The sequence below is a fragment of the Nuphar pumila genome, chromosome 2, assembly GCF_984573655.1.
Source record: "Nuphar pumila chromosome 2, dmNupPumi1.hap1.1, whole genome shotgun sequence".
Classification (NCBI taxonomy): Eukaryota; Viridiplantae; Streptophyta; class Magnoliopsida; order Nymphaeales; family Nymphaeaceae; genus Nuphar; species Nuphar pumila.
In genome coordinates this window covers 20,755,334-20,781,270 of record NC_143250.1, presented here as the reverse complement: position 1 = coordinate 20,781,270, position 25,937 = coordinate 20,755,334, and the positions used below count along the sequence as shown (strand labels likewise).

General features: G+C 37.3%; 1 protein-coding gene and 1 pseudogene across 3 annotated transcripts in view; one reads left to right on the top strand and one right to left on the bottom strand.

Annotated features, from left to right (window-relative positions):
* LOC149844983 (nucleolar/coiled-body phosphoprotein) overlaps positions 1 to 23,224 on the top strand; it is a 34,572-nt gene extending 11,348 nt beyond the window's left edge. The window contains exons 2-5 of one of the 2 annotated variants that reach the window (XM_089995413.1): positions 1,705 to 1,988; positions 2,735 to 2,806; positions 21,995 to 22,362; positions 22,488 to 23,224. In XM_089995413.1, the coding sequence (XP_089851539.1) occupies positions 1,705 to 1,988; positions 2,735 to 2,806; positions 21,995 to 22,362; positions 22,488 to 22,752 (989 nt within the window). In that variant the 3' untranslated portion in view covers positions 22,753 to 23,224. Of the gene's footprint in view, positions 1 to 1,704; positions 1,989 to 2,716; positions 2,807 to 21,994; positions 22,363 to 22,487 lie in introns of both variants that reach the window. The other variant, XM_089995412.1, reaches the window with a different exon arrangement.
* Positions 22,610 to 25,270, bottom strand: LOC149844982 (pentatricopeptide repeat-containing protein At3g26782, mitochondrial pseudogene; annotated as a pseudogene). Its single transcript, XR_016430157.1, has one exon. The product of XR_016430157.1 is annotated as a pentatricopeptide repeat-containing protein At3g26782, mitochondrial pseudogene (transcript).
* Between the last annotated feature and the right edge of the window lie 667 nt (positions 25,271 to 25,937).

The window sequence follows — 25,937 nt, the reverse complement described above, 5'->3', positions numbered from 1 at the left end:
ACAACATAAGTGATATCATTCCTAGATATAGTAAAGTATATCAAACTTCCAACTAATTGCGTATATACCACTAGGTCTTGTAGATCCTCTTCTTCTGTAGCCTTCAACTTCACATTTGATTCCATAGGAGAGGTAACTTTCTTCAAATCAGTGCTAGCCTTGCCTTCATAACAAAATCAGTTGCATACTTGTGCTGTGACAAGTCCCCTTCTCAATTATGCAACTTTCAAGTCAAAGAAATATTTCAAATTTCCTAGGTCCATCTTAAAAATACTCATTATCCTCCGCTTTTTGCGCATCATCTCTTGTAATAATCATATCATCAACATATAAGGGTAATATATACTTTCCATTTATGATGTAATCAGATCACATCATTTTTTTCTTTCTTGGATCAGATGGGTATATAATATACTAATCTAATATATATTTGAATATGACATGTTTTGAATATAAAGGAAACTTTTGTCCTGTTTTTTAAGAAAAGGTGATGATTCAAGAGGGAAAAATACAATAGTGTAAAGAACAATGTCATGAAGTGACTATAACGAATGCACACACACATAAACAAGAAGCCACTAATGGGCAAAATACAATAAGCCACAAAGGGCTAGGCACCAAACACACACAATGTGAGAGAGAGAGAGCTTGAAATATAAAAAATAATATATTGAAATGCTATAAAAAAGCATTGTAGAGAAGTGGGGCAAAAGCCCTTTTTATACACTTTATGGGACCAAGGGGGGCTCACATAGAGCCATTGGTAGCTCCTCAACAGTCACATTTATGACCGTTGGGGAGGGTCCCAACGACTCTATCGGTTGGACCCTCTTGCCCCTTTACGAATGAAAAATAACAAAAAGAAAGAAACAAAATAAAAAAGGCAAAAATGTCCCTAGTGGACATGTCTATTTACATAATAAGAAAAAGACTAAATTGCCCCTAGTGGGCATTACAAAAGATAACAGAGAAATAATATATGTATATGGTATACATATATTTTAACAGTGACGACTTTAAGAAGAAAAAAGGTAGGAGGAAGGGAAATAGGTAGGCTGGTAGGAAGAAGAACAAACAGTAGAAAAGAAGATGAAGAAAGAAGGAAAAAATGGGAAAACAGTTAAGATTTGACTGGAGCTTACAGATCGCCTTACTTTGATACCTTGTAAAATTTGTCCCGAGAATCATGCCGTGCACAAAGAAATCAAAAGAGGGGGAAAGAGAAGAGGGAGAAACAAATATAAGGCAGTTATAAAGGTGGGCAAGGTTTTCTTGCATCTCTCTTGGCTGGACATCCTTACATATTATATATAGAATTTTAATTTTGAATCGCATAAATGCCTTATACATACATTGTCGTTACAATATTCAATGTGGAAAAAGAAAATTCTAACCCTGTATGTACAATGTCCATGTCCTCTGTTAACAGTACCAAGGTATGGGTAATAAGTTTTGCAAAAAGCCTAAAACTTCACTTGATGTTTGATTATGCTCATTGCTGATTTCGCCTAATTCTGACCTCTCTTGCCTGTGTCCTTTTTGTATGGGTTCACATCTGCACTTTTTAGATTACACAATTTATAGTTTTGTGCATCCTTGTGGGGACTAGTCACTTCTTTGGACTGTATTTCCATCCTTTATATTTTAAAAATTTCCTTTTCCTTGGTTGAAAAGCTAATATAGACCTTTATTACTCATTGGCAGTTCCTCAGAAACGTTTGAGATTTAAAACAACTGTGGATGCTTCTGAAACCCAAATTATTGAAGCAATGCAAAAGATAGCTGCACATATAAAAAATCCTACCAAGTTTTCTAAAGCATCAAAGCTTGCGTTACAACTGATTCAGGCTGGCAGCGTGAAGCCTGGGACTGCAGATCAGTTTTTCAGTGTATTAGAAGCTGCAATGTCTACACCTACAGCATGTACAGATCCTTCACTGAGAGCAGATTATAGCTCTTTGTTCTCTTCTGTTCAAGATGTTGCTAAGGTATGTCTCTAAAATTTCTAATTCCATGCTAAAATTTGGGTTATTTACAAAAACATGCCCAGCTATAATAATTCAAATTCATGCCCAAAAAATCTCATAGTTCAAAAGCATGCCTCATTTTGATTTTAGTTATATACCCTTACATCTTTTTACTTGTTATCCTTATTCTCTCTCTCTCTCCCCCATCCATTTTGCACCGTTAACCTCCTATCAGCAGTTGTGAGAAGAAGGCAATACAACCTTTGACTCTTCTTGGATGTTGGCACAGCCAGCAATTCTATCAACTCAGACATGCAAGATGACCACCTAGGGGCATCTATTGCCAAAATCATGTTGCAGACAATTGATTGAAACGAATTGCCATTAAGCAGTGAGCTAATGAGCTAAAAGAGAGAGAGAGAGAGAGAGAGAGAGAGAGAGAGAGAGAGGTAAATTGGGTAAAATCTTACATTAAATACTCATTAACTATGATTATGGTGGTCATGTATTTGGATAATTTCTGTGGGTATGCATTTGAATTATGAGATTATTTCGTATGAATTTGAATTATTAAAGAAATTGGATATATATTTTGTAAATAATCCCTAAGATTTTTACGTTTTCACTTTTCGTGTCTTCTCACATTATGATTAAACATCTTAAATAGATATAAATGTAATATGAAGTGCATGTTATGGGTTCTATACTGCATGTCGTTCACTTTGTACAATGAACTTTACGCTTTGCAGTGCTTCAATGTGCAACAGAAGAATCAGCTGACCACATGGACTCTTAGAGCAGTTGTTGCAAATGATATATATACAGATGACAGTTTCGTGGTATGTGATCATTTCCCTTTTAATTGGTTAGTACCTGGAACATGTATGGTGATTTATTTTTTCGAGTGAGGGAGGGGAGGGAGCATATTATTTTTTGATGTTCTAATGCATGTTTTGTACATCAAACCTACAAATGTGATCTCTATAGTTTATTTAGTGGAGAACATCTATTAGAAATAGTTTGACCCAAAGCTTGTTTTTTAGTAAATAAATAGTGATGAGTATGTGCCTGAAATCAGATTATGCAGAAAACTTCTGCAGCTAGACTTTTGAAATGGTCCATACTCAAATTGGTAAGGACAGACTAATATATATCTATATATATATATATATATATATATATATATATATATATATATATATAGAGAGAGAGAGAGAGAGAGAGAGAGAGAGAGAGAGAGAGAGAGTTTTTCTAGTTTACTCGAGTTAATGATAGCTCACAAGGGAACTGCACACCTGGCTTGGTGGGTTGACTTAGGGCATTCAAGTTGGAAGATGTCATGAGTTTGGTACTCGGGGTTCACATCCCTTGCCTTAAGGCCAAAGTAGTAGGCTTCTTGGTGGACAAAGGGGTGGCTAAGGGTTTTAACTTTTAATCACTTGGTGGTGCGCCATACAGTAGAGCATCATTCTCTCCCAGGCCCCACCACCTGAATTGGGAGTTTCCCCTTGGTAAATATAAAAAAGAAAAAGAAAGAAAAAACTTGAGTTAGTGACAACCCAGATTACCTTGATAGAAATTTTATCTATTAACATAGTAAACTAAGATGTACTTTTGACAATTTCTAAAACGTTTTTTTTATTATTATAAAAAATGTTTGGTGTGTTTTTAAATTTTTTTTGTTCCAAAAAACTATTACTCTATATTTCGTCCAAGATGCCTTTGTGTATCTTAGCTGACATATCTTTAACTAAGTTGTATTTTTTACAATTTCTAAAACTTAATTTTTTTTATTATCATGAAAAATGTTTGGTGTGTTTTTGAAAATTTCCAAAAAACTATAACTATAATTCATCCAAGATGCCTGAGTGTATTTATTCTGACATAGCTTTAAATTTTTGTTCTTTTTTTTGGCATGAAAGAAAACTTGCCGATGCATTTGCCAATCGGTGTATCAAATTGTTAGTCCATACGATATAATATACCCCCTTCCCCCTTTTGAATCACAAAACATGGCATGTCGCACCATATCAGACCATATCGCACTGTATTGGGATGTATTGTAAGATATAACTATATTTCATATGTTTTGGTTGAAAGTTTTTAGGCAATTTTTTTTATTTTCACTTTTAATAACACGTTTAAATAAAGAGGGTTTTGGTAGAGTCCTATTCACCTATTTCATAAGCCAAGAAAATAAAAAAATTCTTAGTTTTTTGTGATTAGTGAAGATAAGAAGGAAAAAAATGCTGTTATGGGAAAACACCTATTATTTAATTTTTCATATTTATTGCTATTAGTGAAAAAAATCCATGACAGACATTAATGAACATGTTTTAATATTTAATACTTATGAAGACCTTGTTTCCCAAATAGTGTAAAGCTTCTAAAACTTTTCATGCTTCCATAGTAAATATTTGATAGTTAATGATTTATTACAATTTTATATTGTGTGACTTATTTCTTTCCTTTTTTTTAATTTGAGTGTTTAATCTAGACACTTTCGATACATGTAACTGAAATGAAACAAGGTGTGCACAAACACAATGCCACTAAAGGGCTACAAAAGTACACAAACACAAAAGGGCTACTAATGCACCAATTACAATCTCACAAAGGAGATAATCACCAAATACAAATCACAACACACAATGTAAAAATAATGTGTATTAAATCATAAAGATGCTTAGAAAAGCATTGTAGAATACAAGGGAAAACTCCTATTTATAACCAAACAAAAGAGAGAGTCGGGGGGGGGGGGGCTAGCCCAATGACTAGTTGGGCTGCCCCAACAGCCATGTTACAAAAAGCATAAAAAAAACAGAAATAGAAAAAGAAAAAATAAGAAAAGAAAATCAGCCCCTATTAGGCTGATCCCTATTACAATGTGAAATTACTTAAATACCCCTGATGGGGGGGTATTTCAGTTTATATACACAAATTATATATATATATATATATATAACATATTTTAACACTCCCCCAAAGAAGAAAAAGAAAACGTGGTAGAAGTCTTGGTGAAAAAGTCCGCAATTTAAAATTCGAATAGAACATATACTAAATAAATCTTCCCTTCTTCCCGAATGTAGTGACAATCCATTTTGATGTACTTTGTTCATTCATGGAATGTATGATTGTTGGCTATATATATGACACTTATTATTACATCATAACTTGAAGGTTCTGAAACATCATCTCCCATATCTGTAAGTAAAGACCATAAACACACGATCTCGGTTGTTGTTGTAGCCATTGCTCTATATTCAACTTCTGTAGAGGACAACGACACCTTCTGTTGCTTTTTACATTTCCAGGATATAAAAAATCACCTCAGAATACACAAAATCCGTAGTTGAGTGTCGGTTATTGGGATATCCTCCCCAGTTAGAATTAGTATGTGTAATAAGATTTAATAATAAGAAAGAGGATAAAAATAACCTTTTAGATATATTGTTTTTAAGGTATCAAACTATTCTCAACACAACACTCATGTGAATCGAAGTAGGCACATGATGAAATTGAATTGTTGTATGCACTGCATGCGCAATATCCGTCTAGCAATAGACAAATACATCAGTGATCCAATAAGCTACCTATAAGGAGTTAGATAATCCAATAAGACTCTGTCTTTAGCTCTCATTTTGACATTAATCACTTTAGGAGTAGTAGTAGATTTCTCGTTTGTGATCCTCGAACATGTAACAATATCAGCTGCAAAGTTTATTTGAGACAAAATATATCCTCTTGGCGAATAAACTACTTTGATACCTAAGAAATATCTCAAGAAACCATGGTCAGTCATATCAAAAGTTTTTTTAAGCATAATTTTAATTTCTTCAACTCCCTTCTTATCACTTCGGTGATAATCATATCATCAACATATATGATCAAAATGACAATCGTAGAACCTGTAGATCTTATAAAAAGAGCCGTGTCAGTATAACATAATTTAAATCCCAAATTTAACATTGTCTTATTGAACTGATCATACCATGCTTTAGGGGCTTGTTTAAGCTCATATAAAGCTTTAAGAAAGCGGATAACCATGATGTTTTCAATATTTAAACCAGGGGGAAGATACATATAGACTTCTTCAATCAAATTTTCATTTAGAAAGGCATTTATAGGCCAATTTTTAATGAATGATACGACAACTAGAGTCTTAACTGTGGTCATACAAGCTACTGGGGCAAATGTCTCCTTATAATCTATACCATATTCCTATAAACATCCTTTTGCAACCAACCTATCTTTGTATCTTTTTAGGGATCCACCACTCTTTGTTTTGATCTTAGAAACCCACCTACATCCTATTGAATTTCTTTTCCTTCGGAAGATGCTGAATTTCTCAAGTATTGGCTTTATGTAAGGCATCTAATTCTAAGTTCATAACCTCCACCCATTATTTGATGTTTATAGCTTCTTTATAGTTGGATGGCTCATGATACGAGTGATTGGCTAGAAGACAGACCCTATAATTAGGAGAAAATATTTATAAGAAACAAACCTAACTAGTGTTCTAGATATTCGTTTTGATCTTCTAAGGATAGGTTCCTCTATTTCATGCGGTTGACTATATATTTTCAAGTGCACATGGATGCTCCCTATTACCACATCTAGAGTAATGTATAATATCATGAATTGGTTATCATCCAACGCTAGATTCATCCCTTATTTTAGTATTATCACTAACCTCATTGTCATCATTTTCACAATCATCAATCTCAACATTTGACTTAGGCAACAAGTCAAACAAAAAAGCATACCAGATTCTTCTTTAGGTTTTTCAAGATCAAATCTTTTTTTTTCAAGAAAAGTAACGTTTCTAAACACATAAAGTTTGTCATTTTTTAAATCATAGCATCAATAGCCTTTTTGGTTATCAGTATATCCAAAAAATACACATTCAATAGCTTTGGGGGGGAGTTTATCATATTTTTCAAGGAGCACAAAGCATTTACATAAAAAATCCCATAATCTTTCCAAATCAGGAATAGTTTTAAAAAGCTTTTCAATTGAAGACTTGTTTTTTAAGATTTAAGAATGCATTCTATTTATTAAATAAACCGCGGTGAGAGCGGCTTCGGGTCAAAACTTTTTTGAAACTCCTTTTAAAATAAGTCCTAGTAGTTTTAACTTTCAACAATATAATGATGTTTTGTCTCTACAATTCCATTTTGTTGAGGAGTCTTAGGACATGATTTTTTGTGCAAAATACCATTGCTTTTGAAATTCATTTGAAAGAAATTCGCCCACTGAATCAGAGCGAAATATCTTATTATTTGTTTTAAATTAATTTTTTACAATGTTATGAAAATCTTTAAAACGCGAAAACATTTTGGATTTGAATCTAAGGAAGAAGATCCAGGTATGTCTACTAAAATCATCTATAAATGTAACATAATATGAGATTTCTCCATTCCTTTTCATGAGATGAATCGTGACTTCATGCACAAGATTCAAAAGAAAGAAATCGCAGAGGCTTTGAAGAAAATGAAATCAAGAAGGGCAGTTGGCCCAAATGGTATACCTATCGAGGCTTGGAAATGCTTGGGAGAGAAAGGTTTAGAATGATTGACAAATCTTTTTAACAAGATTTGGTGGACAAATAAGATGCCTAATGAGTGGAGGAAGAATACTTTGGTGCCTCTATATAAGAATAAGGGTGATATACAAGATTGCACAAACTATCGTGGTATAAAACTCATGAGTCATACTATGAAACTTTGGGAGAGGGTGATTGAGTATAGGTTGAGGAAGGTTGTCATGATATCGGAGAATCAATTTGGTTTTATGCCTGGAAGATCAACTATGGAAGCTATACATCTTCTCAGACAACTTATTGAGAAATATAGAGAGAGGAACAAAGATTTGCATATGGTTTTTATTGATTTGGAGAAGGCATACGATAGAGTACCTAGGGACGTTCTCTGGTGGACAATGATGAAAAAAGGTGTTTCTCTCAAGTACATTAGTATAATTAAAGATATGTACGAAGGAGTAGTAACCAATGTCCGCACTTGTGGAGGGGTGACAACCAATTTTCCTATAACGGTTGGGTTACATCAAGGATCTGCTTTAAGCCCTTTCCTATTTGCTATAGTGATGGATGAGCTTACGAGATCAATTCAAGAAAATGTGCCGTGGTGTATGTTGTTTGCTGATGATATTGTTTTGATTGATGAGTCTAGAGCTGGGGTTAATGCTAAGTTAGAATTATGGAGACAAACATTGGAAGCAAGAGGTTTTAAGTTAAGAGTAAGACAGAATATATGGAATGTCGATTTAGTAAGCAACGAAGTAGTGATGGGAGTGTAGTGAAGCTTGGTGAGCAAGAAATACCGGTGGATGATTGTTTCAAATATTTGGGATCTATCATTTAAAAGTATGGAGAAATTGATGGAGATGTAAATCATAGGATAAAGGTTGGGTGGATGAAATGGAAAAGTGCAACTGGAGTCTTGTGCGATCGTAAAATGCCATTGCGGTTGAAGGAAAAGTTTTATAGGACGACTATTAGGCCCGCTTTACTATATGATACGGAATGTTGGGCTGCCAAGAGAAATCATATTCAAAAAATGAGTGTAGCTGACATGCGTATGCTTAGATGGATGTGTGGAAATACGATAAAAGATAAGATTCGGAACGAGATACGTAAGAAAGTAGGCGTTGCACCCATTGAGAATAAGATGAGAGAGAATCGTTTACGGTGGTTTGGACATATTCGACGAAGGCCGAATGATGCTCCAGTTAAAAGGATGGAGAAATGGGAAAATATATTAGTTAAAAGAGGTCAGGGTAGGCCTAGGAAGACTTGGATGGAGATGATAGGAAAGGATATGAATGCTTTGAACCTCACCGAGGACATGACATTGGATAGAAATGATTGGAGGAGAAGGATTCATGTGGAAGACCCAGAATGATTTTCTTTTTTGGTTTATATCGCCGACCCCAATTGTTTTGGGATGAAGGCGTAGTTGTTGTTGTTTGTTGTAATATGAGAATCCACCTTTTGACATAATGCGAGCAGGATCCATGCCTCCTAATGCACCAATTCAAAAATTTCATTAAAAAAAGTTCTACAACCAAAAGGTAACATTTTCATTTTTTCAAGTATACAATCATTACATACATAGTTTTTTTCCTTACAAGATTTTTTCAAAAACAGAAAAAGAGATGGTTTGGATATACTTGGGTGTCCTAGAGGTCTATAACAAAGGTCTAAGTCAATCTCTTTAGCATAGTTACAATTTTTTTTAGAAAGACATGAAAAATCCATATAGTAGGTCTTATCTTCTATGGCCTTGCCCAATCAGTTTCCTTGACCGGAGATCTTGCAACCAACAAGCCTTAGACAAAAAAAATACCTTACACCCATAATTGGAGATTTGAGAAACTGAAAAAAGATTTAAATTAAGTTTTGGAATAACTCTAACATTAATTTTTTTTTGAATAATTTGTTTTTTTTTAATTTTTTTTTATATTTTTCACATTTAAAGAAGATCCATCAGCAGTTGACATACATGAAAAATATGAATTGGTGCAATCAGATAATAATGATTCATTATGTTGTGTCATATAAAAAGAGACTCTTTAATCCAAAATCCAAGGGGACTTACTTAATATTCATGTTATTTTGAATGAACGTACTCTTTAAAAACACCCATGCATCACATGCTTTCTTGAATTTGATGATATTAGTAGCGATCTCAAACTCTATTGTATTCAAGGATCATGAAATTATTTGAGCATTGATAGCCTGTCAATCCTCCATTCTTTCTTGATATTTTTGTTGAGTTTTCTCTTTTTCTTCTTTGGAAAGAGCTTTTATTTGATCTCCTTCTCTTGTTAGCTTTAGTTGGGGTTCGGTAGTTGTTCCATTAACAAAACCCCACAACTTTTTTCTTTTGATGTGATTTTTCATGGTGGTAGCCCACATCAAGTAGTTGCTTTCATTGAGCTTACAGGAGATGACAGAAGAAGATTCTCTTTCGCCCATGGTGACAATCATGGTGAGGAAGAAGGCTTGAAGATGACCATCACCACAAAGAGAGCGCGATCAAGATGTCTTTCAATCACAAGAGCCCTAGGCTCTAATACCATGAAATGAAACAAGATGTGCACAAATACAATGCCACTAAAGGGCTACAAAAGTGCACAAACACAAAAGAGCCACTAATGGACCAATTACAATATCACAAAGGAGATAATCACCAAACACAAATTACAACACAATGTAAAAATAATGTGTATTAAATCAATGCATGGAAAAGCATTCTAGAATATAAGGGGAAAACCCCTATTTATATCCAAACAAAAGACAGTGGGCAGCCCAACTAATCATTGGGCTTTACGACCGTTGGGAGCAGCAGCCGAATGACTAGTTGGACTGCCCCAATAGCCATATTACAAAAAAGCATAAAAAAACAGAAATAAAAAAAATCAGCCCCTATTATGCTGATCCCTATTACAATGTGAAATTACTGATGGGTATTTCAGTTTACATACACAGAAATATATATATATATATATAAACGGTAACCATATGTGCTTGATAGCATCGTAAATATGATTGTTTTTATTGTTGATTCATATTCTATTTATATTAAAATTACTTAATATTGTACTTTGACTGCTCAACTGTTTTTGTTTCTCTTGTGGTCAAATTTTTTTGTTTTAGGAATTTTCAAAATAGTATCTAGCAAATTGACAATAATAAAAAATGCCTAACATTTATATTTTTTCAAAATCACACCTAAACTTTTAACCATTAATTAAAAATGCACTTCCCATTTGATTAACTGGGGTTTTCATTAACCCAACTTGTGTTAAAACTTAAATTTTACATTTTTACCCTTTATATATGTGTATTTATTTTTGGAGAACTCCAGCCCATGCCAACAGTGGCAATGCGACTGAAATCACCATCGGTCATGGTAGGGAGTGTGAAGGAGAGAAGACAGAAATGGTGATGGTTTTGATGGTGGAGATTCTTTGAAGGAGGGTGGATTGGTGTTCTATGGGAGGATTCTGGTGAGTGGTGGCGATTTGAAGTTCACGAAGGGAGAAATAGAGAGTGAGAATTGGAGAAAGGAAAAGAGAGAAGAATAAGGTGATGGTCATGAGAGAGAGAGAGAGAGAGAGAGAGAGAGAGAGAGAGAGGTGGTGGGCCAAAAAAATCTCTTTTTTTTTCTTCAATTTGTATTGCAAGGATAAAAAAGGAAATTGCGGGATAAATTTAACAATGGTTTTAACAGATTAAGGGCAGTTTAGATGGGTTTGAAGCAGAGTTACCAGAAGCGCCTAGGTAAAAGGGGAAGCGTGCTTCGGAAGCGCGAAACGTCGCGCTTCCGAAGCGTGCGGGGAAGCACCACTTTTAAATGGGAAGTGCGCTTCCCATCACGCTTCCCCAATTTTTTTTCAATTTTTTAGTATTTTTTTTTTATTTTTTTCGCTTCCCCCTTGCTTCCTAGGTCGCTTCCGGTTCACTTCCTAGGTCGCTTCCGAGACTATTCCCGACTCGCTCCTAAGTGGTCCCACGCTTTCCGCTTCCTAAAATTTTGAAAGTGCCTCGCTTCCTCAACTGGCAACCATGGTTTTAAGGCTACACTTTGATAGTTTTGAGAACAATTGATGACCAAAAATCAATTTTTGATAGTTTTGTAAACTATGTTTTAACATTGAAAGTGTTTGGCCGTCATTTTGAACAAAAAGGGTTTTGCGAAGTGTGTTTTATAAAGCCCAAAACAATTTTGTGGAAAATGAACAGTGGTCAGCCATCATTGTGTTATTATTATTTTCGGGTCACTCCGCCTGTGTATAACTGTTTAGTTATACATTGCCGGTCCCAAGCCCGGATAAAGGAGGAGGGTTGCGGTAAGCCAGTGACAGCCAGCATAAAAAATTTAGTCACACCCTATGAATATGAACCAATATGATAATTTTGTTGGGGCGTTCCCTACTGAGCGATGCGCTGTACTCTATAGGCCCAGAGGCAGTGATAAATGGGCAAGGGTTGCTAGGTCGTCGCTCAGAAGCGACGCGTCACACCGGCGCCCGGGTGTGGTGTCAAATAGGCAAGGGTTCCCTCACTTTGTTGGACGAGTGGGGGTAAAGAAGATAGTTCAAGACCATAAAATTAGGTTAGCCACTTGGAACATAAGGTCTTTAACTAGTAAGTTGGTAGAGTTAGTAGATGTTATGTGTAGGAGAAAGATTGATATTTTATGTCTTTAAGAGACCAAATGGGTAGGTGAGAAAGCAAAAGTGATGGAACCTTGGGGATATAAGATCTGGTATACAGGAATAAATAGGAATAGGAATGGAGTAGGGATTGTTATTAGTCGTGAGTTTATAGATAATGTAGTTGAGGTCCGTAGGAAGGGTGATAGGATTTTATTAAATTAGTATTAGGTATGAATATTATTAATATTATTAGTATATATGCACCTCAAGTATGTTTAGATGATTCCATTAAGCGTCAATTTTGGGAAGATTTAGATGGAGTAGTACAAGGGATATCTTATAGAGAAAAGATTTTCAACGGCGGTGACCTTAATGAACATGTAGGCATTAGTAGGGATGGATTTGAGAGTATCCATGGAGGCTATGATATAGGAGAAAGAAACGAAAGTGGAGAAAGGATTTTAGATTTTGGTTTTTCCTATGATATGATCTTAGCCAACACTTGGTTTAGGAAGAGTGAGTCTCACCTAGTAACATTTAAAAGTGGGGTTAATACGAGTCAGATAGATTTTTTCGTACTTAGAAAGAGAGATAGGGGTTGTTGCATCGATTGTAAGGTTACACCAGGAGAAAGTGTAACTACACAACATAGAGTCTTAATTTTAGATCTTAGATTTAGAAAATGCCGCAAAAGGGATAGACATAGGATAAATCCTAGAATTAAGTGTGGGGCACTAAAAGGAGCTAAACAAGGAATGTTTGTAGAGCAGGTAGTTAAGGAAGCTGATTGGTGTCTCGAGGAGGAATAAGATAGCGGGTGACATGAGAAAGGTGGCTAAGGAGGTATTGGGTGAGTCTAAAGGCGGTGCACCGCTAGGTAAAGGATACATCATGGTGGAACGAGGATGTCAAAATAGCTATTAAGGTTAAAAGAGAGTGTTATAGAAATCTAAGTAAGAGTCGTGATAATGAGAATTTGAAGAAGTATATGATAACAAAGAAGGAAGCTAAAAAAGTAGTTCGAAACGCGAGGGATAAGGTATATAAGGAGATTTATGATAAGTTGGATACCAAAGAGGCGAGAAGGATATTTATAGGCTTGCAAAAATGAGAGATAGAAAATCGAGGGATCTGGGTATGGTTAGATGTATCAAAGATGAAACGCAAAGGGTTTTAGTCAAAGATGAGGAGATTAAGGAGAGATGGAAAGATTATTTTGATAAGCTATTTAATGGAAGTCATGCTCAGGATCTTGGAGACTTTTCTATTTCTTTTCATGAGATGAATCGTGACTTCATGCGCAAGATTTAAAAGAAAGAAATTTCAGAGGCTTTGAAGAAAATGAAATCAAGAAAGGCAGTTGGCCCAGATGGTATACCTATCGAGGCTTCGAAATGCTTGGGTGAGAAAGGTTTAGAATGATTGACAAATCTTTTCAACATGATTTGGCGGACAAATAAGATGCCTAATGAGTGAAGGAAGAGTACTTTGGTGCCTCTATATAAGAATAAGGGTGATATACAAGATTGCACAAATTATCGTGGTATAAAACTCATGAGTCATACTATGAAACTTTGGGAGAGGGTGATTGAGTATAGGTTGAGGAAGATTGTCATGATATCGGAGAATTAATTTGGTTTTATACCTAGAAGATCAACTATGGAAACTATACATCTTCTTAGACAACTTATTGAGAGATTTAGAGAGAGGAACAAAGATTTGCATATGGTTTTTATTGATTTGGAGAAGGCATACGATAGAGTACTTAGGAATGTTCTCTGGTGGACAATGATGAAGAAAGGTGTTTCTCTCAAGTACATTAGTATAATTAAAGATATGTACGAAAGAGTAGTAACCAATGTCTGCACTTGTGGAGGGGTGACAACCAATTTTCCTATAACGGTTGGGTTACATCAAGGATCTGCGTTAAGCCCTTTCCTATTGGCTATAGTGATGGATAAGCTTACGAGATCAATTCAAGAAAATATGTCGTGGTGTATGTTGTTTGCTGATGATATTATTTTGATTGATGAGTCTAGAGCTGGGGTTAATGCTAAGTTAAAATTATGGAGACAGACATTGGACGCAAGAGGTTTTAAGTTGAGTAAGAGTAAGACAGAATATATGGAATGTCGGTTTAGTAAGCAACGAAGTAGATGACTGTTTCAAATATTTGGGATCTATCATTCAAAAGGATGGAGAAATTGATAGAGATGTAAATCATAGGATAAAGGTTGGGTGGATGAAATGGAAAAGTGCAACTGGAGTGTTGTGCGATCGTAGAATGCCATTGTGGTTGAAGGAAAAGTTTTATAGGACGACAATTAGGCCCGCTTTACTATATGGTACGGAATGTTGGGCTGCCAAGAGACATCATATTCAAAAAATGAGTGTAGCTGAGATGCGTATGCTTCGATGGATGTGTGAAAATACAATAAAAGATAAGATTCGAAACGAGGAGATACGCAAGAAGGTAGGCGTTGCATCCATTGAAAATAAGATGAGAGAGAATCGTTTACGGTGGTTTGGACATATTCGGCGAAGGCCTAATGATGCTCCAGTTAGAAGGATGGAGAAATGGGAAAATATATTAGTTAAAAGAGGTCGGTGTAGGCCTAAGAAGACTTGGATGGAAATGATAGGAAAGGATATGAATGCTTTGAACCTCACCGACGACATGACTTTGGATAGAAATGATTGGAGAAGGATTCATGTGGAAGACCCAGAATGATTTTCTTATTTGGTTCATATCGCCGACCCCAATTATTTTGGGATGAAGGCGTAGTTGTTGTTGTCATGGGCAGAAATCAACTGGAAAATAGAAGATGAAATGGGGATTTTATTTGCCTTCTTTCTGGTGACTTTCCAACCTTGGGTCACCAGAAAAAGATACGACCAGCACTTTAGGAGCGTATGACACCTTCCAAACATTTTTCCCCTTACCCATGATCTGATCGTTGCTGGAAATATAAGGGAAGAGTTTTTTTTTGGCTTGGACAATGGAGATGATAATGATGATGTTAGTGGTGGTGGAGATGGCTACGAGGGTAAAATGGTAATCACAGTACACATTTAGCAGCAATGTTAACGGAAGTTAAGTCTAGATTATTTTGATTAACCATAAAAATGTTTAGGTGTGTTGTTAACAATTTCTAAAAGTTCGGTGTGTTTTCTGTTATTGCTAAAGATTTGGATGTGTTTTTGAAAATTTTCTCCTTTTTGGTTATTTCATTGATTAATCATTGGATTCATGGATTGTTTAGTCATTAGTGTTATGTTGGCATTTACAGTTTAGATTTGTTGTTAATAACTTGATGCAACTGTTATATGATTATTCTTTTGTTAGTCATTTTTTTTGTGACGAAGGAAAACCCTCACCGAGAACTGGGTCACTTAATGGGCTGACCTCCCTGCAAGGTAAAATTCCGGATTGAAGACACAATCACCCAGCCTTACGTGCTCCAACCATGATAAAGCAACATAAGGCCTAGTACATCTAGGTTTAATTGATGTTCATAGTAGTTTTTGTTAGATTTTGAATCTCCAGGTCCTTCCACGCGTGAGATCTGAAAAACAGAGAGAGAGAGAAAGGGAGAGAGAAGTTGGGAGAAACCGATACCCCTTCAGCAATAGGGTCGGCTGCTGTGTATTCCTTCATATTAACATGTGATTACAAAATTTTAGGGTACTAAAATACCCCTCATTACAATAATCAATATTACATAATGCCATTAATGAAGAAGTGGATGTCACGGGTCCTGGATCTTCAGATCCATGACCCGTAACCAGAGAAAACACTTCTTTTCACCCTCCCTCAAGTTGTGCATGATCTTGAATCATGAACAACTTGCCTTTTAACATCCAAAATCTGTCTTTTGTCAATCCTTTTGTAAATATATCCGCCACTTGATCTGTAGTTCGAACAAAATCAGGCTCAATCTCTTTCTCTTCTACCTTTTGTCTCACAAAATGCTGGTCTATTTCAATATGTTTGGCACGACTGTGATGGATTGGATTAAAAGACATACTAATGGCACTCTGGTTGTCACACAAAAGAAGTGATCGAGATATCGATTCTCCGACTTCTGTCAGTAGATGTCTAACCCAAGTAGCCTCAGCAGTGGCGGCTGCCATTGACCTGTATTCAACCTCTGTACTGGATCTGGCAATAGCCTTTTGTTTCTTACTACTCCAAGAAACCAAATTCATCCCAACAAATACACAATAGCCGGATACTGATCTGCGTTCATCTGGATCTCCCGCCCAGTCCGCATCAGAATAAATAGTGATCTCATGTGCACTTTGCCCATTTGTCTTTCGCTTATATGTGAGACCATCCCCAACCGTTCCCTTCAGATATCGTAGTATCCGTTTAACTGCTTCCATATGCCCTTCACATGGGGCATGCATAAAAGTGAGGTATTGTAACATACCCACTATGCTACGGTACTGTGTGGGATTATCAAATGGATCTCCGTCTTGAGAGCTAAGCCTTTGATGAAGAACGCTAGGAGTGCTCAAGGGCTTGCAGTCTTTCATACCCGATTTATTGAGAACATCAATGGTATACTTATGTTGAGTGAGAGTCATTTTTTCAGAGGAACTGTCGACTTCAATTCCAAGAAAGTACCGTAGTTTGCCAAGGTCCTTCATTTTGAACCTCTGATTCAAGAGATGTTTGACTTCTTCAATGTGCTCATTGGAACTGCCAGTGATGATAATATCATCCACATATATCAACAACAGAGTAATTGTGTCTTGGTTCTTAAATATAAATAAGGAGTGGTCAAGAAGAGATTTCTTAAAACCATACTTTTGTATTTCAAGAGAAAAGCTGTCAAACCAAGATCGAGATGCCTGCTTCAATCCATATATCGCCTTTTTTAGTCTGCAGACATATTTTGTAGGATTACCTTCTGCGTAACCAGTGGGTTGTTCCATGTAAACTTCTTCTCTCAAATCTCCATGAAGAAAAGCATTCTTCACATCAAGTTGGCTAATGGTCCATTGGTGTTCAATGGCTAAAGAAAGTATGACTCGGATTGTCCCCATCCTCACAACTGGACTAAAGGTTTCATCATAATCCTGTCCTTGTTCCTGTGTAAAACCTTTAGCTACAAGTCTCGCCTTGTATCGCTCTATAGTCCCATCCGGTTTATACTTTATTTTGTACACCCATTTCGAACCAACAACGTTTCTGTCAGGTGGTCTTGATGCGACATCCCATGTACCACATTCATGTAGAGCTTCCATCTCCTCATTCATTGCTTCAATCCATCTTCTGGAATTTGATGCTTGAGAGAACGTTGTGGGTTCATCTTCTTTATTCAAGGCTGTTAGAAAGAGTTGAAAATCTAATGAGAAATTTTCATAACTGACCCACCTTTCAATTGGATGGCGAGAACGTGTGGATCTTCTAGTATCAACAATGTTGGATGTTGAGGATGCGTCCATGTCTGAATCAACTATGGTGGGTGACTCTCTTTCTCGTCGAGTGTAGACAAGGCCTTTATACCTTCCTGGATTCAAAGTTGAGTCTGTATTTTCATGATCAATCATTCGATCAGTCGACACAAGTTTCTTATCCTTTTGAATGCAATTTGAGCAAGCATCACTAGCTCCTGAGAGAAGTTCATAATTCAACCAAGGATAATAAGCCTCAACTCTATGTTTTGATTCTGAAGAACTAGTACATCGACAATCAAAATTCAATTCATCGAAGATGACATTTCTTGATATTTTGATGCGCTTGCTCACCGGATCATAGCACCTGTACCCTTTATAGTCATCAACATAACCCACAAACCTGCACTTTAAAGCCTTGTCCTGAAACTTATGTCTCCTTGAACTGTCAACATGAACATAGCATAAACATCCAAAGACATGCAAATCATAGTAGTTGGGGTGTATACCAAAAAGAGACAAGTAAGGAGACTTGTTTTCCAAAATAGTCATGGGCAATCGATTTATCACATGAACTGCAGAATGAAAAACCTCTGTCCATAAAGTGATCGGAAGATTACTGTCATGCATCATGCTCATCGCACTCTCAACAATATGGCGATGCTTCCTTTCAGCAATCCCATTCTGCTGAGGTGTGTGTGGGCAAGACACCTTTTTTCTTATCCCATTACTTTGAAGAAAGTTAGTAAAGTCAATGGAAGAGAATTCGCCTCCTCCGTCACATTGGAAACTTAGGATGTTTTCAGAAAATTGGTTTTTGACAAAGGAATGGAAGTTACGGAACAACTTGAAAGTCTCAGATTTATGTTTCATGAAAAATATCCCGGAATAGCGAAAATAACTGTCAACAAATAAAAGATAATATCTAGTTCCAGACATGGAAGCAACTGGAGCAGGCCCCCAAACATCAGAACAGATAGTCTCAAAAGGTCTTGAAGCTCTTTTATTGATAGAATGAAATGGTAAAACATGACTCTTACATAAGAGACAACTATAACATTTATTGTCATTGACATTTATTCCTAAACTTGACTTGGGAATAAGATTATTCGAAACAAGCTTTTCAATGAAACTACTACTGCAGTGACGTAGACGACCATGCCAAAGATTTGGCTTATTGATTTCAGAGACACTAAAAACGCAGGTAGGATTTTCAGAAGACAACGATGATTGGAGCTTCAAGTTTGGATCTGCAGAGCTAACATGTGCTGAAGGATCTTCTTGAAAAACATACATATTGCCTTGTCGTTTTCCTCTAGCGAATGTCTCCTTCGTGCAGAGATCCTTAACAAGAACATAAGAAGGAGTAAATTCAACTGAGGCTTTGACATCATCAACAAGTTTAGAAACTGAAACAATGTTTTTCTTGATATTAGGAGCATAAAGAACATTTGAAAGATTGATGGAAGATTCGGGCAAGGGTATGATGGAGTTTCCAATATGCGAGACAGAGTGGTGTGATCCATCTCCAATAACTATACTACTTCTACCAATGTAAGGAACACGTTTTAGGAGCTTACCTGCATCACCAGTAACATGAGTTGCTGCGCCAGAGTCCACATACCAAGTACCTTGCTCATTCTGTTTCAGATTCAATTCTGCTAAGGCTGACAACAACAACTCTTTTACTTCTCCATTGGTCCTTGTACTGTCTGTGCCTCTTTTTGCTTCAGTTTGTGTTGATTTTCCTTTATTTAGGGGATTGAACCAGCAGTTGGCTTTGATGTGCCCCCTTTTATTACACAGAAAGCAAGTAGGAATTGGCCTCTGTCTTTGTGAGTTGGTATATGAGTTGGGTGTAGGCAATAATCCACGACCGCCATGGCTACTTCTCCCTTGTGCTCCTTTTCCCTTGATATCATAGCTTCCTCGTCCTCGTGCATAAGTAACCCCTGTAGCAAAAACTTCTTGTGCCCCAGTATGCATAGATGATTCTTCAGAAAATCCCTTTAGATTCATCTCATATTGTAACAATTTTGCGCGCAAATCTTCAAAGTTGGGCAGCTCAGGTAAACATAATAGAGAAGTGACAATCATATGATAGTTGTGTCCCAATCCAGTGAGGGTTTGCTGTACCAAATCTTTATCAGAAACTGTACTTCCAACAACTGCTAACTGATCTGTGATAACCTTCATTTTGTTCAAATATTCCATGATGGACATGAAATCCTTTCTTAACATTTGAAATTCTCTTTTAAGAAACATAATCCTGGCCTGAGAAACCTGTGAGTATGTCTGAACTAGTCTGTTCCAAAGTTGCATGGCAGTGCAGTCATCTGGAATGGCTACAAGAACCTCTTGTGACAGTGTTGATGTAATATAAGAACAAGCGCTTGGTCTCTTTTCATCCAAGCTACAAATTCAGGATTTCTAACATATAGGGTAGTAGCTTCCCCTTTGCTGTTCCTTTCTTCTTGTGATAGGAACTCAGGAGGAACTGGAATAGATCCATCCAGGTGTCCAGAAAGATCCTGACTCCTAATGAAAGGTATGATTTGCCTCTTCCAAGTCAAGAAATTACCATTATTTAATTTTTCAGACACGAGTTGACTGAGGAAACTGGAAGAAAGAACTGATTGACTAGGAAGTGAATTCATGTTTTACAGAATTAAGAATGTATTCAGCACAATTTGCTTACACCTGCAGTTTTTTTTTTTGCAGGAACTAACTCAGATCGATGGCTATCAGACTGCAGAAACTAATTCAGATTGCTGATATGAAACAGAAATTGAATGTCAATCAGATTTCTGATTTGTATATGAAATGAAATATTTGATATGAAAACAAAAAAAAAATGAATGTATCAGCTTGATCAAGGATGCAGCTGAATCAAAATAGGACCCTGCGTGATTAGATCACGCTGCTATCAACAACAATAAACTGGGTATGCGAGTGACAGAATGAGAAATAGGACCCTGCGTGATTAGATCACGCTGCTATCAACAACGATAAACTAGGTATTTGGGTCGAAAATCTGGATTGAGTTACTCAAGGGATAGAAGGAAGGCTGTGGAGTCGAAAATCTGGATTGAGTTACTCAGGGGATAGAAAGAAGGCTGTGGGGAAACCGAGGTTAAGCCACCACCGAAGTAAAAGATAAATAGAAAGAGGCGAAAAGAAGACTGTGGGAAGAAGAAGTCAGATCTGATTATCTTCAGATCTGATTGATATCAGATCTGATAGAGAAGAAAGGAATGTGGGGAGACGAAAATGGGTCGGTCGTGAACCCAAAATAAAAATAAAAATAGGGAACGGAGGGATATGTTCTTGACTTAGAAGAAGAAATCGAGAAGGATAGATCTATCAGACGTACCTTTGAGATCGATTCCAGTTTCAACTGAAGCGTGGCTCTGATACCATGTTAGATTTTGAATCTCCAGATCCTTCCACGCATGAGATCTGAAAAACAGAGAGAGAGAGAGAGAAAGGGAGAGAGAAGTTGGGAGAAACCGATACCCCTTCAGCAATAGGGTTGGCTGCTGTGTATTCCTTCATATTAACATGTGATTACAAAATTTTAGGGTACTAAAATACCCCTCATTACAATAATCAATATTACATAATGCCATTAATGAAGAAGTGGATGTCACGGGTCCTGGATCTTCAGATCCATGACCCGTAACCAGAGAAAACACTTCTTTTCAGTTTTTGTGTTTTTTTTTTTATGTCTACTAAATTTGAAAAACTTTTTTTGGCCATATCTTATGATATAATATGATAAGGTCCACAGTACACCCATATCTTGGAACCTTTTGATATGGGTTCTCATATGCTTTTTATCAGAGTTACCAGAAGCGTCATAGGGAATGAAGAAGCGTGTTTCCCCGAAGCGCAAAAAAAATTGGGAAGCACGCTTCCCAATTTAGGGGAAGCTCGCTTCTCTTTTTTTTTGCATTTTTATTTTTATTTTTTTCTCTTTTTTCGCTTCCTCCTCGCTTCCTAGGTTGCTTCCAATTCGCTTCCTAGGTCACTTTCGAGACGATTCTTGGTTCGCTTATAAGTCGTCCCACGCTTTCCGCTTCCTAAAATTTTGAAAGTGCCTCGCTTCCCGCTTCCGAATCGCTTCTCGCTCCCGCTTCCTCAACAGACAACTCTGCTTTTTACAACATTAGAACATGCTGGCCTTTTTTTTTATTTCTTGAAATAATGACATGGTAATAACCTTTGTGACATTTTAACTCTACTGAAACCTTTTGCTCCAAACATACGTCCATGATTCCATGTTACTGTTATGTTCATCTCTATTTCGCTTCTTATGGGATCAGGCTATGTAGTTTCTTGTTACTTGGATCATGCTAAGCTTATGTCAGAGTAGAACATCATGAAAGCAAGACTGGCAACTAACTTTATCTGTTTGTTATGTTTTTTGGGCATCAAAGTTTTCAAAAGCTGCGGGACGGGTAAAGGAAGCCATATCTAGTCTTCCTTTTGCTAGCGAGGAGGATGATATTGAAGAAGCAGCAGCCTTAGCTAATGGTGACCATGGAAAAAGAACTACAGAGGACGAAGAAGTAGAAAAGGTGTCATCAACTGACAAAACACAGCTTATGAAAGAGGAATGCGATCCCTTTGGATTAGATGCACTGCTACCTTGCAGCTCAAAGAGAATTGAAAAAAGAAAAGAGAAGAACGATGCAACACTTAAAGTGAAGAAGGCAGAAGATGAACACAAAAGATTTCTAACAGCACAGAGAGAAGCTTTAATTGTATGCTTAGACATGTCAGCCCGCCGATATAAAACCCCATGGTTGGATTTTTGCATCTGTTTTATGGTTGCAGTTTATTCTTGCCTTTCCCATAATATATATAGATAATCACTTTTGAGTTTTTGCTATTGGAAAATAGTTACAATGTTTCCTTGGATTGTTTCAGGGCCCAAACTGTTATTGATATTTTGGTGAAACATGCTTTTGACAACATTGGTAGATTCACTGCACTACAAAGAAATGCAATTGAGAAGCTTTGGGCATCCATCCGTGAACAGATGACTCGTAGAAAGCAAGGCAAATCAATTACTGGAAAATTAGACATGAATGCTTTTGAGATGCTTCAGGCAAAGTATGCCAATGAAAAGATCAGCATTCGTCATGCAGTTGGAGGTGATGGTAACCGCCGAGCAGAACAGTGGCTGGGCTGATCCTGGATCCCTTGAAATCTTTTGCTTACGATTTTGTTTATTTTCAGTGGAGGCATTTACCAAAAGTCTCCACAAGAACAGGAACCATCTCTGAAATGGTGAAAGCGGTTTCTATCCCTTACGACAATTACTCTACCATAGATCTTGGAAATGAGCTTTGTAGCAGAGTGGCAGTCATCACATACTCGAAGGTTCTTCACTATCCTGATTGGGGTATTTGGAGCTGTGCTAATGAGACCAAACGCCATTGCCAGTTTCTCACTGTGGTTAGCAAGTGCAAATTCTTTGTCTTCCTCATCTATATTAAGCAGCACTACAGAGGTATTGGGAACATGGCCTGCACTTTTCAATTTCTTGTTTATCTCATCTAGCATTTTGTGTATTTCTTTGGCTCGAAGGTGTGAATTATCTCCCATTATGAATTGATGTATAGAACCATTCACTTCTATTGAACTAAACCCAGGTTCCTTTTTAATTCCTTGGTCTTTCAGTTTTTTTCTCACTTCTGCGACATCATCCCATCTATTTGCTGCAGCGTACATGTTTGATAAAAGTACATGGTAGCCACAGTTGTCAGGTTCTAGCTCAATAAGGTTTTTGGCTGCAAGTTCTCCTAAGTTGGTGTTGCCATGGAGCTTGCAAGCAGCGACAAGGGCCCCCCATATTACAACATTAGGTCTATAAGGCATATTGTCTATCAGGTCATATGCTTCATCAAGAAGCCCAACTCGCCCTAACAGATCCACCATACATCCATAATGCTCTACTTTGGGTGTCAGCCCGAACTCATGTATCATGCAGTTGAAAATTTGTTGCCCAGCTGCTAATAATCCTGCATGACTGCACGCATGGAGGAGTGCTATAAATGTTATGTCATTTGGTCTTACCCCTGCATGCTGCATCTGATGAAAGAGATTGAGGGCATTCTCCCCTTGACCATGCATGGCGAAGCCGCTCATCATGGCATTCCACGTGCATATATCCCTATCTGTAGACCCTGCAAACACTTGTTCTGCTTTATCTAGATCTCCACATTTTGCATACATGTCTAATAAAGTAGTATTGAGTACCATGTCGCATTTAAGCCCATGCTTGTCTATGCAAGTGTGGACCCACTTTCCTATATCCAGTGCTCCAGCATTGGCACATAATGACAGCATACTGGCAAGCGTTACTTGGTTAGGTTTAACCTTTGCATTTTTCATCTCTACAAATAGATCATATGCACGATTGAGGTCTCCAGCCTTGGCATATCCAGAGATCATTGCTGTCCAGCACATTAGATCTCTGTAACTCATTTTATCAAACAAATAACGTGCACTTTGGATATCTCCACACTTGGCATACATATCTAGCAGAGCTGTAACCAGAACGACTGACATGTCAAACCCAGTCTTAATCATGTAAACATGAACCCATTTGCCAAACTCTAACACTGCAGTATTGCCACATTCTAAGATCATGCTCAACATTGTCACTTCATTGGGATATACATTCTCATCCTGCATACCTTGAAAAAGCTTGAGGCCTTCCTGTATGCTGCCAGAATGAATGTAACCTGCTATCATGGCTGTCCATGACACTATGCTTCGTTTAGGAAGTTCATCAAACAGTTGACGTGCTGGTTGTACGCTTCCACACTTGACATACATATCTATTAATGCTGTGTTGGTGGAAAGATGAAGCGATTCAGTGATCTTGTTTCTTATCACACAACCATGCATGGCCTTTGCCATCCTCAGATCCCCAAAACCTGCAAAGAGGTTGACCATGTTAATCATGGTAACTTCACTGGGCTTAACAGAAGCTGCATGCATCTCTCTGATGAAATCCAGAGCTTCACCAGAGCATCTATTTCTATTGTAGCCACCAATGATTGTGCTCCATGAAACAACATCTCTTTCCGGCATTTTGTCAAACACTTCACGTGCTGACTCTATCATTCGAGACTCGCAGTACATTTGCATCAGAGAGTTCTGCACGAAAACATCCAAGCTCAGGCCAATTTTTGTGACAAACCCATGGATCTCTTTTCCCTGGCGGGCAGCCTGGGACTGCGCGCATGCCTTTAATATAGATGGGATAATGAATTCGTCCAATGAAGTCTCTGTAGACCTCATATGGAGATAGACATTATGAGCTTCTTCTGGACTGTTGTTCTTGGTGTAAGAGGTGATTATGAAATTATACCGTGCTGAGAGGGAGTCTCTGAGAACAAAAGGATAGGGATGGTGATGGAATTGGGTTCTGATAATGTGGGCATGGATCTGCTTGGTCTCTTCTAAACTGGTTTGTTGAGGAAAAGAGGGGAAACGTGGGGCTCTTTGGAATTTGAATGTGGAGCTGTTGGGCTTTTGCAAAGTTTGGGTCTTGAAGTGAATGAGTGGGGAAGAGAAATGAGGGGTTCCCACCAAGTTGGGTTTAGTGGTTAGACTGGACATGGCTTTGGGGATGTGCTTCCTTGAGGCCAGCAGTCAACCAATCGCTTGGAACAGTGAGGGTTGATTTATGGATAGAGGATGGTTGTGGGACCAGGCAGCCTGATATTTTCAGCATAAGCCACAAATTTCTGAAGTATTAACAAGGTTGGTGAACCCAGCTTCACGTTAGGGATGCTTTGGGAGACTTCTGATTTGGGTAATTCAGGTCAGTATCTCAAACATATAAAAGTAATATGTCGCAAGAAATTGAACCAAGCCAACCTCAAGTGGGTTGGACAGGTTAATGGTCAGATGCAACGGCTTGTTGTGCTAGCCTTTACCTTTACGTGTAGTGGGTTAAGTATTCACTTGAAAACCAACTGGGGCTCCCATCGTTTGGTAGGAGCAGCTGTGTAAGTTGCCATGTGATGGGGACGTTGTAAGTTCAAACCCCATTGGTATACGAGCGGTTGAGTAACTGCATGGTAGTATGAACAGGCCTACTGCCTATTTGAATTGGTTAAAATACTATTTGTAAAAAGGATGGTGCCTTAATTCCCCCAGCTCTGCTGTGAAATAAAAAAACAGAAAATGACTACTGTGCGACAAAATGATGTGTTTTTTAAAGAATCTTACAATTTGCCAAAATCCATCGATGTTTAAAACAACAAATGTTGTGCATTAAAATGACCATTTTAACCTTTTCATGTGCGAACCTCTTGTAGATATCCAACTTCTTCTGTGACAGACTTTACTACTGATTTT